The sequence below is a fragment of the Neofelis nebulosa genome, chromosome 5 (genome assembly GCF_028018385.1).
Source record: "Neofelis nebulosa isolate mNeoNeb1 chromosome 5, mNeoNeb1.pri, whole genome shotgun sequence".
Classification (NCBI taxonomy): domain Eukaryota; kingdom Metazoa; phylum Chordata; class Mammalia; order Carnivora; family Felidae; genus Neofelis; species Neofelis nebulosa.
The window spans coordinates 76,984,071-76,996,451 of NC_080786.1; the positions used below are offsets into that span (position 1 = coordinate 76,984,071).

Sequence of the window (12,381 nt, forward strand, 5' to 3'; positions counted from 1 at the left end):
CAAACTCACAACCCCAAATCAAGAGTTGCATGCTCTACTGATTGAGCCAGCCAGGCGCCCCTTTTCTATTGTTATCTTTAATTTCAAGGACCAATTTATATAAAAATCCAGCAACATACAATTTAAAAATTATTCTAAATTAAACTACAATTCAAGGCACACTCTAGGGTTTTTGTTTGTTTTTGTTTTTGATAACAGAAAACATATTCATTCCATATTTCTCTATCAGAACGTTTGATAATTTTATTTGGGTTCACAGGTGAAAATACTATGAAAGTTCATTTATATCACACTAAAAGACAACTTGAGCCCAATTGTTTATTTACTTATTTACTGACAATTCTGAGGAATAATTCACATACCATACAATTCACTCATTTAAAACTACACAACTCAGTGGTTTTTAGTAGATTCACAGAGTAATGTAACCACCACCACAATAATTTCAGAACGTTTTCGTCAACCCAAAAAGAAACCCTGTCCCCATTAGCAGTCACTCCCCATTCCCTAGCCCCTAATTATTCCAGTCTTAGGCATCCTACGATCTGCTTTCTTTCCCTACAGGTTTGCCTACTTTGGAGATTTCATATAAATGTCTATACAATATGTGGCCTTCTGTGATTGGCTTTTTTCATTTAGCATGACATTTTGAAGGTTCATCATGTTGTAGTAAATATCAGTACTTTATTTCTTTCTATGGCCAAATATTCTATTATATATAGCTATACTATACTTTGTTCATCTATTCACCAGTTGATGGAGATTTAGGTTGTTTCCAACTTGGGGCTCCTATGAAGAACATTACTATAAACACTTGTGTACAAGTTTTTGCGTTGACCAGCCCCTTAAAAGTATAAAGAGAACTCTTATAATTATAACAAAACTATACAGAATTTATTTTGCAGTCATGTCAGACTTTTCAAGATTCAACAATTTGCATATCCGGCATCACAAAGCTCATCATGACCGGGAAATTGGCATCATTACTTTATCATAGAATCAGAGGAGATTAGATGTTTTCTAAGATCCCTTCTTACATTAAATCAATAATGATTACTTTCTGTTTCGTCTCCATGCACAGAAAAGAAAGATAGGTTGTAGACATCTCCTGGTCCTGCGGAAATTATCAACAAACATTACTGAGCGCCTTACAAGCAGCAAGCACAACTGTGCACATGTACCTGGGCTGTAGATGGAAGTAATACACCAAGTATGACTTGCCAAGCTACTCTGAGTTCCCCATTCTAGTGTGAAGTACTTGACTCCCTCACTATTTCTCAACTGTGTTTTGCCCACTTTAATACTGTTATGCTTTTGACACTCTTCCTCTCTTTCTGGTAACTACTTCTGCCTCTCCTTGAGCAACTTTCCATTCTCACTCACAAAGACCCTCATTGTTGATTCAACCCTGCCAACTATCTCCACTCCACCTCGCAGACTATGGACTAAACTTCATCACAGCTTTCCATGCTGGATTAATGCCCCTCTGGACTCCAGGTTTGCCACATTCTGTGCAAGATGCTCAGGCGGTGCACAATGGATGTTTGTTGAATGACAGATCCATAAGATTTCCTACCAGTGCCACGTGTGTGAGTTTTAAAGGGATAAAATGAATTTGTGGCTTAGTTGCATTTTTCAGTCATTAATTGATGACACCCTTCTCCAATGATCAAAGCACTTGGAAGCCTCAACTTATTCATGAGTCTCTTTCCTTAGCTATTTTGGTATTAGCACAGTTTATTCAGTGGGATTGAAATAATTTACTCGATAGGGACAGATTCAGAGGCATAGGAAGCACACTCCTAAAGATTTGACCCATTAGAATAATCAGACAGAAGACCCAAAGAGAAGGTTTATCTAACCAATTATTTCTTTTGCTTTGTATTTCAGAGCAATCTTACTTTGGATTTTCAGATTTAATTTCAGTGAAATTCAGTGAGCATCACCTGATGCCAGCATGTGAGGCACAACCTGGAAGGCTGAATCACAATTTACTGCTAGGGGGTCCTGCCAAGCTTTGCCATTCTTTCAGAGGAGGGTTTCCTAAGGAAGCCAATTTTTTCAGATAGTCACAGGGCTCTAGTTGTGGAATATCAAGATTCTGCCTATAATATTTCTGCAACTTCTCTAGCACTGTCGGCAACCCAACTGTGGAGGCATAGAACATGGGCCCACCCACGTGCCTTGGCCATCCATACCCATGTAAATAGACAACATCAATGTGCTCTGGAGTAGCAGCTATCCCTTCTCCCAAGATACGGAATGCTTCATTGATGAGTGAATATAAGCAGCGCTCAAGGATCTCATCCTGGCTAATGATGCGTGGTTCAATGTGATAGGTTTCTCTGTACTGTGACAGAAATTCAGAAAGCCAGGGATCAGGTTTGTGAATCCTACCCAATGGCTTATCGTATTGGTACCAACCCTTACCTGTCTTCTGGCCAAATCGTCCTAATTCACAGAGCATATCGGGAATTGGGCAATATCTCTCATTGCCCCGCTTTCGGGCAGGAGTTCCTGGAGGCAACGTAGGACCAGTAAGGCCTTGCCCTTGTCGACATTTCCAACCCACATCCAATCCAGAAAGATCTGACACTCTAAAAGGTCCTAATTTGAAACCAAACTCTTCTAGCACCTGGTCTATCTCTTCTGGCTTACTGCCTTCTTCTAACAAGAAATATGACTGATTGTAATAATGCTTTAACATTCGATTGCCAACAAATCCCTTACAGTTACCTACAACTACTCCAATTTTTTTAATCTTTTTTGATAAGTTCATAACTGTGGCAATAGTAGTAGGGGAAGAGTATTGGCTGGGAATAATCTCTAACAACCTCATGATATGAGCTGGTGAGAAGAAGTGAGTGCCAATGACCAAGTGAGGGCGATCAGTGGAAGAAGCAATCTCATCAATGTCCAGGGCTGAAGTATTGGTGCACAAAAAAGTTTCTGGCTTGCACACAGCTGACAATTCAGCAAAGACTTGCTTCTTCAAGTTAATTTCCTCAAATACTGCTTCAATGACTAAATCTACACCACCAAGCTCTTTCATAGACGTAGTTAACCTGGGTTTTGGTCCTGACCAATGGTGGCTGCTATGCTGCATTTTGGATGCTTCCTTTTCCAAAGCGGAGGTTATTATCCCATCGGCAGTCTCTAGCTGCTTCTTGTCCAATTCTACAGCAATCACAGGGATCTTGGCCTTTGCAAAAGAAATGACAATGCCTCGGCCCATTGTTCCCAAGCCTGCAGATAAGAGTGAAGCAGAGAAAGAATGATTCAGTGATGTTGGGAACTGGAAAATACTCAGTAAATGAGAGGCTTCTGTGGCAATGGGGCATTTAAAGAGATCAATTCAAGGAATACCAATAGAAGCCGCATTCTTGGTTGAAGAGGACAACCTTCCCTGATACAGAAGGACTGTTCTTTGGTCAAGGGTATATGAGTAGCTGCTAGAACCTCCAAACAAGCTCTCAAGAAATACAAATGGATTGAATATTAGTTAAGATTAGGCACTGTGTTAAGTGCTCCAGAGGATGGGACATTCAGTAATAGTCACACACACACACACACACACACACACACACACACACTATTAGAATTAATAAACAAGTTCAGCAAGGTTGCATTATACAAGATCTATATACAAAAATCAATTTTATTTCTATATACTAGCAATGAACAATCTGAATATGAAATTAAGAAAACAAATCTGCTTACAATAGCATTAAAAAGAATAAAATACTTCACAATAAATTTAAGAAAGAATTGTAAGACTTGTACCCTAAAAAACAGAAAACATTGTTGAAATAAATTAAAGAAGACCTAAATAAATAGAAAGACAACCCATGTTCATAGATCAGAAGACTTAATATTGTTAAAATGGCAACACTACCCAAATTGATCTGCAGATCCAATGTAATCCCTATCAAAAATCCAACTGGCTTTTTGCAGAAATTAACATGATATCCCTAAAACTCATATAGAAATACAAGGAATCTAGAATAACCAAAATAATATTGAAGAGGAAGAACAAATTTGGAGGATTCACTCTTCCCAATTTAAAAATTTATGACAAAGCTATGGTATTCAAGACAGTGTGGCGTAAGAATAGACATAATAGAGCAATGAAATATAATTGAGAGTTCTGAAATAATCTCATAACTTATGGCCAATCAATTTTTGATAAGGGTGCCAAGGTAATTCAATGGGGGAAAGGATAGTCTTTTCAACAACTTATGCTGGGACAACAGGATATCCATATGCAAAAGAATGATGTTGAACTCCTACCTCACATCATTTACAAAAATTAATTCAAATTGGATCACAGCCTGAAGAGTTAAAACTATAAAACTCTTATGAGTAAATCTCCATGACCTTGGATAAGGCAATGGTTTCTTAGACATGATACCAAAAGCATAAGCAACAAAAGAAAAAAATAGATAAATTAGACACCATCAAAATTAAAAATTTTTGTGCTTCAAAGGATGCCATAAAGAAAATAACAAGAACCATGGAATCATATATCTAGTAAAGGACTTGCATCAAAATATGTAAAGAACTCTAACAATTCACACAAGATCCCTCATTACTACCAGGATGTAGAAGATGCAGAGAACAACTGTAAGGCCTTGGAGGAGACTGTCGAGCAGGTGCTGGCAAACTATGGTCTGAGGGCCAAATCCACCCCACTGCCTATTTTAGTACTGCCGGTCAGCTAAGAATGGTTTTGCATTTCAAATAGTTGAAAACAACAACAACAAAAAAGAATAATATTTTCTGACACATGCGAATTATACCAAATTCAAATTTCAGTCCCATAAATAAAGTTTTATTGGAACACAACCACACTAATTTGACTCCATATTATCTATGGTTGTTTTTGTGTGCAGAGTTGAGTAGTTGTTAAAGAGATGATAAGGCCCAGAAAGCCTAAAATATTTATTATCTGGCCCTTAACAAAAAAAGTTTACTGACTCTCTCCAAAGGAGAATGGCAGAGCCATTAGTTGGAAAAAAAAAAAAAACAAAAAACCAGAAAACAAAAAAACCTGGTCTTCGATGACCATATGGAGCAAGCAGGAAATAAATCTTTGTGTTAAACCAGTATTATCTATTACAGCAGCAGGTTATCTGTTACCTAACCAACCCATTGTGGATGAAACCATTTTGTTGATGAAACCCATTGTGGATGAAACCCACTGACCAGCTTTGGGATTGGTTTTGAATACAGAATGCTATCAGTCATCAGAAATCATTGTTTCTCTGGGATATATTTAATTTTCAAATTGTATTAACTTACTTAATATAACAAATATATTCCATTATTTGAAAACGCTTAGTTTTCCAAAATTAATAAACATCTGCATTTCACTCAGTAGCAAGAAGGCTGGATAGCTCTCACTGCTATGGCAACTTGTATCCTAAACTTTAGCCTGGGTAAATAGGAGGTAGAGCATGGAGTTCAAAACCCTGGCCTCCCGGCTCTCAGTCTCAAGCTCCACATAACATTTCTACCATTATAGAAATTATAATCTCACAGAGACAACAAGGACTAACAAAATGTAGTGTGAAAGCAATTTGTAAAGTGTAGCGTAAGGTAAGTGATATCTCAGAACTGACAACAGAGCAGGGAAGAAAAGGCAACTTCTGAAGGTATAGTTCTTCTTTTTTTTTCTAATGTTTTATTTATTTATTTGTGAGGGAGAGAGAGTGAGCACCTGAGTGGGGGAGGGGCAGAGAGAGAGAAGGAGACAGAGAATCAGAAGTAGGCTCCGGGCTCCAAGCCATCAGTGCAGAGCCCAACGTCAGGCTCCAAGCCATCAGTGCAGAGCCCAACTCACACACCAGAAGATCATGGACTAATGCAAAGTCGGATGCTTAACCAACTGAGCCACCCAGGTGCCCCAATAGAGTTCAGTTCTTCAGAGCTCATCTCTTAGAGATCTGCTAAATGACCTTTGGCTACAAATCCACTCATAATCCAAACCATAAATGCTTTTTGTAAGTGTCCTAGCCATAATTTTAGATTCTCTTTAGCTCGATGATAAACTGACACAGATCATTTAATCACTGAAACCAAAACATACATGAAAACACAATATGTATTTCTTTTAAAAAGTTCTTAGCTCCTAATTTTTCTTTTCACAAACTTGTGTCTCCAAGATCTCACAAACAAAGGGCTGAAAAGCCAAGCTTTTCACTGTTGGGAATTACCTTTTCAAAGGTACATATTATATTGATATTGACTTTAGTTTCCTAATTTTTCCTCATTAAACACATATAGACAGGAGCAAGGAGTCCTGCTTCCCTAACAACCTATTGTCTTTAACTGCCATGGAATTAAATCTGGTCAAGAACCTCTTCTTTTGACAGAAGTAAATAAAGAATAAGGGCTGCTTTCACTACTGGTTCTGCAGTTCTAGTCCACTGCAGTCTCCTCCCCTTTTGATGGCTTTGAGAGCGCCCAGCCCTGTTCTGAGAAGCCTGGAAATGGGCTCGTGGAAGTACACAGTTCGGGTTTTGCCAGACGGCAGAGTGAAAGGGCGGTAAGTCATGGAGTGTTTGAAGTCACTGACAAGAGTGTGGCTGACATGATGACCCTGGAAATGAAATCTGAATGGATAAGAAAGTCAAGATAAGGGGAGCTGATCAAGTAACGGATGCAGTTGGAATAACCAACTAAAAGATGTGGGAAGATACAAGGTTGTGGGGTAAAGGTTGGATTTGGAATTTCAGAGGTGGAGAAATATTCAGGGTAAAGACAAGACCCATGGTAAAGGCATGAGTAGGGGTCATGGAATTGAAGTATATGAACATTACTGGATCTGAGGAGGCAAAGGCACCTGGAAGGAACAGGACTGGATGCATTGTCCACACGGATGATGAAGACAATCAGGATGGCAGCTGGATTTGGGAGAAAGTGGATAACTGTGAGCCAGGTACCAGAATTTTCAGCCAAGTGGAGGTGGGGGTGGGGGGCGCAATACAGTAATGAGGAGGGACAGAACGATAAGAGCAGATAGCAGAGCTACAGAGGAGTGTCTTGAAAGAGATAATGGTCTGAGAAGGGAACTGGGAAGTGCCACTGGGGCTCCTGGGCCGTGAAAGAAGCAGTAGCATTCTCCTGAGAGAGGTGCCCAGAGTAAGCAAGGTTTCAGGCAGGAGACAGACAAGGAGTCATTAGTGAAGCAGAAGAGGCTGTAGGAGCTTTCCAGAGGGCACTGGGTACAGTGGGAGGCTGAGTCACAATGAACAAGTACAGGGCAGTATGGGGACAGGCATGAAGAAGGGGGAGATGACCAAACTCTCACTTTATTTGTATCCAAGTTATCATCTATGTATTTTAAATGCTTTTTCTTCAAAAAATTTTTTTAATGTTTATTTATTTTTAAGAGAGAGAGAGAGTGCAAGCAGGTGAGAGGTAGAAAGAGAGGCAGACACAGAATCTGAAACAGGCTCTGGGCTCTGAGCTTTCAGCAGAGAGTCCAACATGGGGCTTGAACTCACAAACTGTTGAGATCAGGAGCACAGCCAAAGTCAGACATTCAACGAACTGAGCCACGCAAGTGCCCCTTAAATGCTTTTACAAATATTTTTCTGGACAATATGGGGTACACTTAAAAAAAACAACTTCAGAGGCACCTAGGTGGCTCAGTCAGTTAAGCGCTCAACTCTTTATTTTGGCTCAAATCATGATCTCACAGTTTGTGAGATTGAGCTCAAATCATGATCTCACAAACTATGAGATTGAGCCCTGCATTGGGCTCTCCACTCATAGCGCAGAGCCTGCTTAGGATTCTCTCTCTCCCTCTCTCTCTGCCCTTCCCCAGCTCTTTCCCCCTCTCTCTGACTCAAAATAAATAAACAAACTCAAAAACAAAAACAGAAGCAAAACAACTTCAGACTTTTAGACATTTCATGTCAGGCATGAATTTAGAATCTTTTTATAAAGGCTCACAACAAGGAACTAGGGAAACTCTCAAACAATGATTGACCAACACAATACTGATATATTATTTCACCTTTGCAATTGTATTGCATTAATTATTCTTGGCGTAAAGGAATATAGAGAAGAAGAAACAGGTTAAGTGCACATCAACTAGGAATAAATATTGGTGCTGCTGAAAAAGCACAAAAAAAAGGAACATTCATAATTCTCTGTCTCACTGTCTCTATCCACCTTGTTTAAAAACTGTAAGTGGGGGGTGTCTGGGTAGCTCAGTCAGTTAAGCGTCCAACTCTTGATTTCAGCCCAGGTCAGGATCTTATGGTTCATGGGATTGAGTCCCAGGTTAGGTCCTGTGCTGACAGCATGGAGCCTGCTTGGGATTCTCTCTCTCCCTCTCTCTCTGCCCCTCCCCTACTGTGAACATGTGCTTCTTGCTCTCTTTCTCAAAATAAATAAATAAGCATTAAAAAAAGTCAAAAGTGAGCAGAGTCCAGACTGGAAGGAGCACAGTGTGACTGATACAATAGGGCGAGAAGATGTTGAGCGGGGTCTTTTCCTCCAAACTGGGTTGGTGCTGGAGAGCTGGGTGAGGGTTAAGAAAGCTGACACTTTCAGTAAACTATGGACTTCCTCCACCAGAAGACTGTACATAAGCTGACACATATAACATTTTGCTTACCATTTCCGGGGGTTTAAAATCCACCAGAGACCCTTTATCCAATATGTCATTTACAAATATCTTCTCCTATTCCATCAGTTGCCTTTTAGTTGGTTGTTTCCTTTGCAGTGCAGAAGCTTTTTATCTTGATGAAGTCCCAACAGTTAATTTTTGTGATGGAATAGGAAAAGGTATTTGCAAATGACATATTGGATAAAGGGTTAGTATCCAAAATCTATAAAAAACTTACCAAACTCAACACCTGAAAAAACAAATAATCCAGTGAAGAAATGGGCAGAAGACATGAATAGACACTTCCCCAAAGAAGACATCCAGATGGCCAACAGGCACATGAAAAGATGCTCAACATCACTCATCATCAGGGAAATACAAATCAAAACCACCTTGCAACACCACCTCACACCAGTTAGAGTAGCTAAAATTAACAACTCAGGCAACAAGAGATGTTGGCGAGGATGTGGAGAAATGGGAAGCCTCTTACACTGTTGGTGGGAATGCAAACTGGTGCAGCCACTCTGGAAAACAGTGTGGAGGTTCCTCAAAAAATTAAAAATAGAATTACCCTATGACCCAGCAATAGCACTACTAAAAGTTTATCCAAAGGATATAGAAGTATTGATTCATAGGGACACATGTACCCCACTGTTTGTAGCAGCACTTTCAACAATAGCCAAATTATGGAAAGAGCCCAAATGTCCATCAACTGATGAATGGATAAAGAAGATGTGGTTTATATATATCATGGAATACTACTTGGCAATGAGAAAGAATGAAATCTTGCCATTTGCAACAAGGTGGATGAAACTCGAGGGTATTATGCTAAGTGAAATAAGTCAGTCAGAGAAAGACAGATATCCTATGTTTTCACTCATATGTGGAATTTGAGAACCTTAAAAGACCATGGGGGACGGGAAGGGGAAAAAAAAGTTTCAAAGAGAGAGGGAGGCAAACCATATGAGACTCTTAAATACAGAGAACAAACTGAGGGTTGATGGGGGCGGTGCAGGAGAGAGGGGAAAATGGATGATGGGCATTGAGGGATGAGGCATTTGCTGGGATGAGCTCTGGTGTTGTATATAAGCAATCAATCATGGGAATCTACTCCCGAAGCCAAGAGCACACTGTATACACTGTATGCTAGCTAACTTGACAATAAATTATATTTTTTAAAAAAATAATAAAATCCACCAAAGACCATTCTTGGGTCAAGACTAAGAGCAAAGGAAGATTAGGAAAGTGGCACAAAGAAGCTAATCAGAGGGCTGGCTTCTGAGGAAAGAAGACGTTTTGTTTGGGAAAATCGCTGAGGGAAAAATTAAGGTCACTGTTTCAGGGTGCAGAGAGATTTGAGGACAGTGATGTTGAATGACGAGAAGTGAATGGACCCAGGGACCAGAAAGGCAGAGCCTTCATTCCAAATACCTAGCTATAAGAGTGACAGACCATACCTTGAAATGTGGCAGAAGTAATAACCATTGTTGGGAAACCCAGGAGTGAGAGATTCATGCAGGGGAGAGGAGGGGATGAGTAAAAAATGCCCAGAGTCTGGAGTCAGACAGACCAAATGTAGACCCTTACACCACCTGTGTTTAGCTTACTGTTGAGAAGGTTGGTGTCTCTAGGCCTCACATGTAAAATGAAGATAATTCATGGGCTGGGGTGCAAAATAAGTTAGCTACACAAGTAACGTGTTTAGCATAGTGTCTGATACCCAGTGGCCCTAAGCAAATGGTATAACTTTATATGTGCAGATTTGAGAAAATGACTTTAACCACACTATGTTCTTACCGACAACACCAACTGAGGAGATGGGCCACGCTGACGCCGTTTTCCAGGATGCTCCAGAGGGAGCTGACCACTTATTTGCCTTCCTCTCAGCAAAGAAAGCATATTGCAGGGCTTGAGCCTGCCCTGATTTCTGAAGGTACATAAACAGCTCCTCTTCCTTCTTGATGCCCACCTCATAGGGATACTGTACAGCAGCCTGGACTGCACGGACACAAGTCTCCTGAGAAAGGCACCCAGGATGCTGCTTCCGCATCTTCAAAAGGGCTTCGCTGAAAATTTCGTCCATGTTGGGCAAGCTCTGAATTGGCTTGTTGCAGAGTCTACGGGATTCTAGAGATTGACCTTCCAGAAATAAGAAAGATAATCACATCTTTGGAAATGTTACTTGTACCAAGGGAATATGAGCAAATAATAACAATAATAATAATAATATAACCTATTCAAATTCAAAATACAAAATTAAATGCTATTCATCAAAATACTTAATGTAACACTAATATCAAAATATCTGTTATCTTTGCACCTTAGTCCTGCAAGATAGAATTCAACAGATTCAAAGCAATTTTCAAGTTACCTAATTTCGGCATAAAAATTACATTTTCCTTCTGTTCCAAAACCAAGACAGTGTTATAGTAGATGAAATATTAAACTCTCCGTAGGTTTCAGGAAAATATTTCTGAGTTAAGAATATTTTAAATCCAAAATAATCTTAACTCTGTTCCTAACAGTAACAAAAATTTAAAAACACCTAGAAAAGAAGGCAGTGCTGTATTGGTGCAAGGAGAGACATACAAATCAGTGGAAGAGAACTGAGTGTTCAAAATTTAATCCTGACAATGAGAGCCAACTGATTTTCAACACAGGTGCCAAAACAATTCAAGTGAAGTAAGGAGAGTTTTTTCGATAAATAGTGCTGAAATAACTGGATAGCTACATGCAAAAAAAAAAATAAAAAAATAAAAAATAAATGGATCCTTACCTAGAACCATATACAAAAATTAACTCACAGTGGATCATAAATCTACATTGAAGAGCTAAAACTATAAAAATTCCTAGAAGAAAACAGAAAAGCTTCAGGACCTCGGGTTAGGCAAAGTATTCTTAGCCTAATCCATGAAAGAAAAAAATCAATAAGCTGAACTTCATCAAAATTAAAGACACTGCACTTCAAAGAACACCATAAAGAAAAAGAAATGCTTGGGTGCTTGGGTGGCTCGGTCGGTTGAGCATCCAGACTTGGGCTCAGGTCATGATCTCACAGCTTGTGAGTTCGAGTCCTGCGTCGGGCTCTGTGCCGACAGCTCAGAGCCTGGAGCCTGCTTCGGATTCTGGGTCTCCCTCTTTCTCTACCCCTCCTCCGCTTATGCTCTGTCTCTCTCTGTCTCAAAAATAAATAAACATTAAAAAAGAAAAAGAAAAAGAAATGATAAGCCATAGACTGGGAGAAAATATTTGTATGGCAGGCAGAGTAATGCCCCCCTCCCCATGTCTACTTCCTAATCCCTAGAACCTATGAGTATGTAACCTTACATGGCAAAGGGACTCTACAGATATGATGAATGTTAAAGAACTTGAGATGTGGAGATTATTCTTTATTGTCTAGATGTTCCCAACCTAATCACATGAGTCCTTAAAAGAGGAGACCCTTTCCCAGCTATGTTGAGAGAGACACTGGTGAGGAGGAAAGGTAAGAGAGACACAGCATGGGGAAGATTTGACCTGTTGGTGATGAAGTGGCTTTGAAGGTGGAGGTAAGAGGCCAAGAATCAGGGAACTCAGTGGCCTCTAAGCCATTCATTTCAACTTACAACCAGCAAGAACTTGGAGATGTTGGTCCTATAACACAAGACACTTAATTGTGCCAACAACCTGACTGAGCAGGAAACAGATTTCCCCTAAAGCTTCCAGAAAGGAGTACAGCTGCAGACACTGGATTTTAGGCCAGTGAAAACCTCCCACTACAC

General features: G+C 39.8%; 1 protein-coding gene across 1 annotated transcript in view; it reads right to left on the reverse strand.

Annotated features, from left to right (window-relative positions):
• Positions 1–217: 217 nt before the first annotated feature.
• The window catches only part of EHHADH (enoyl-CoA hydratase and 3-hydroxyacyl CoA dehydrogenase), a 47,053-nt gene continuing 34,889 nt past the window's right edge, over positions 218–12,381 (reverse strand). The window contains exons 6-7 of the mRNA XM_058730719.1: positions 10,418–10,759; positions 218–3,246 (exon numbers count right to left, since the gene is read on the reverse strand). Coding sequence (XP_058586702.1) covers positions 1,985–3,246; positions 10,418–10,759 — 1,604 coding nt within the window. The 3' untranslated portion in view covers positions 218–1,984. The remainder of the gene's footprint in view (positions 3,247–10,417; positions 10,760–12,381) is intronic.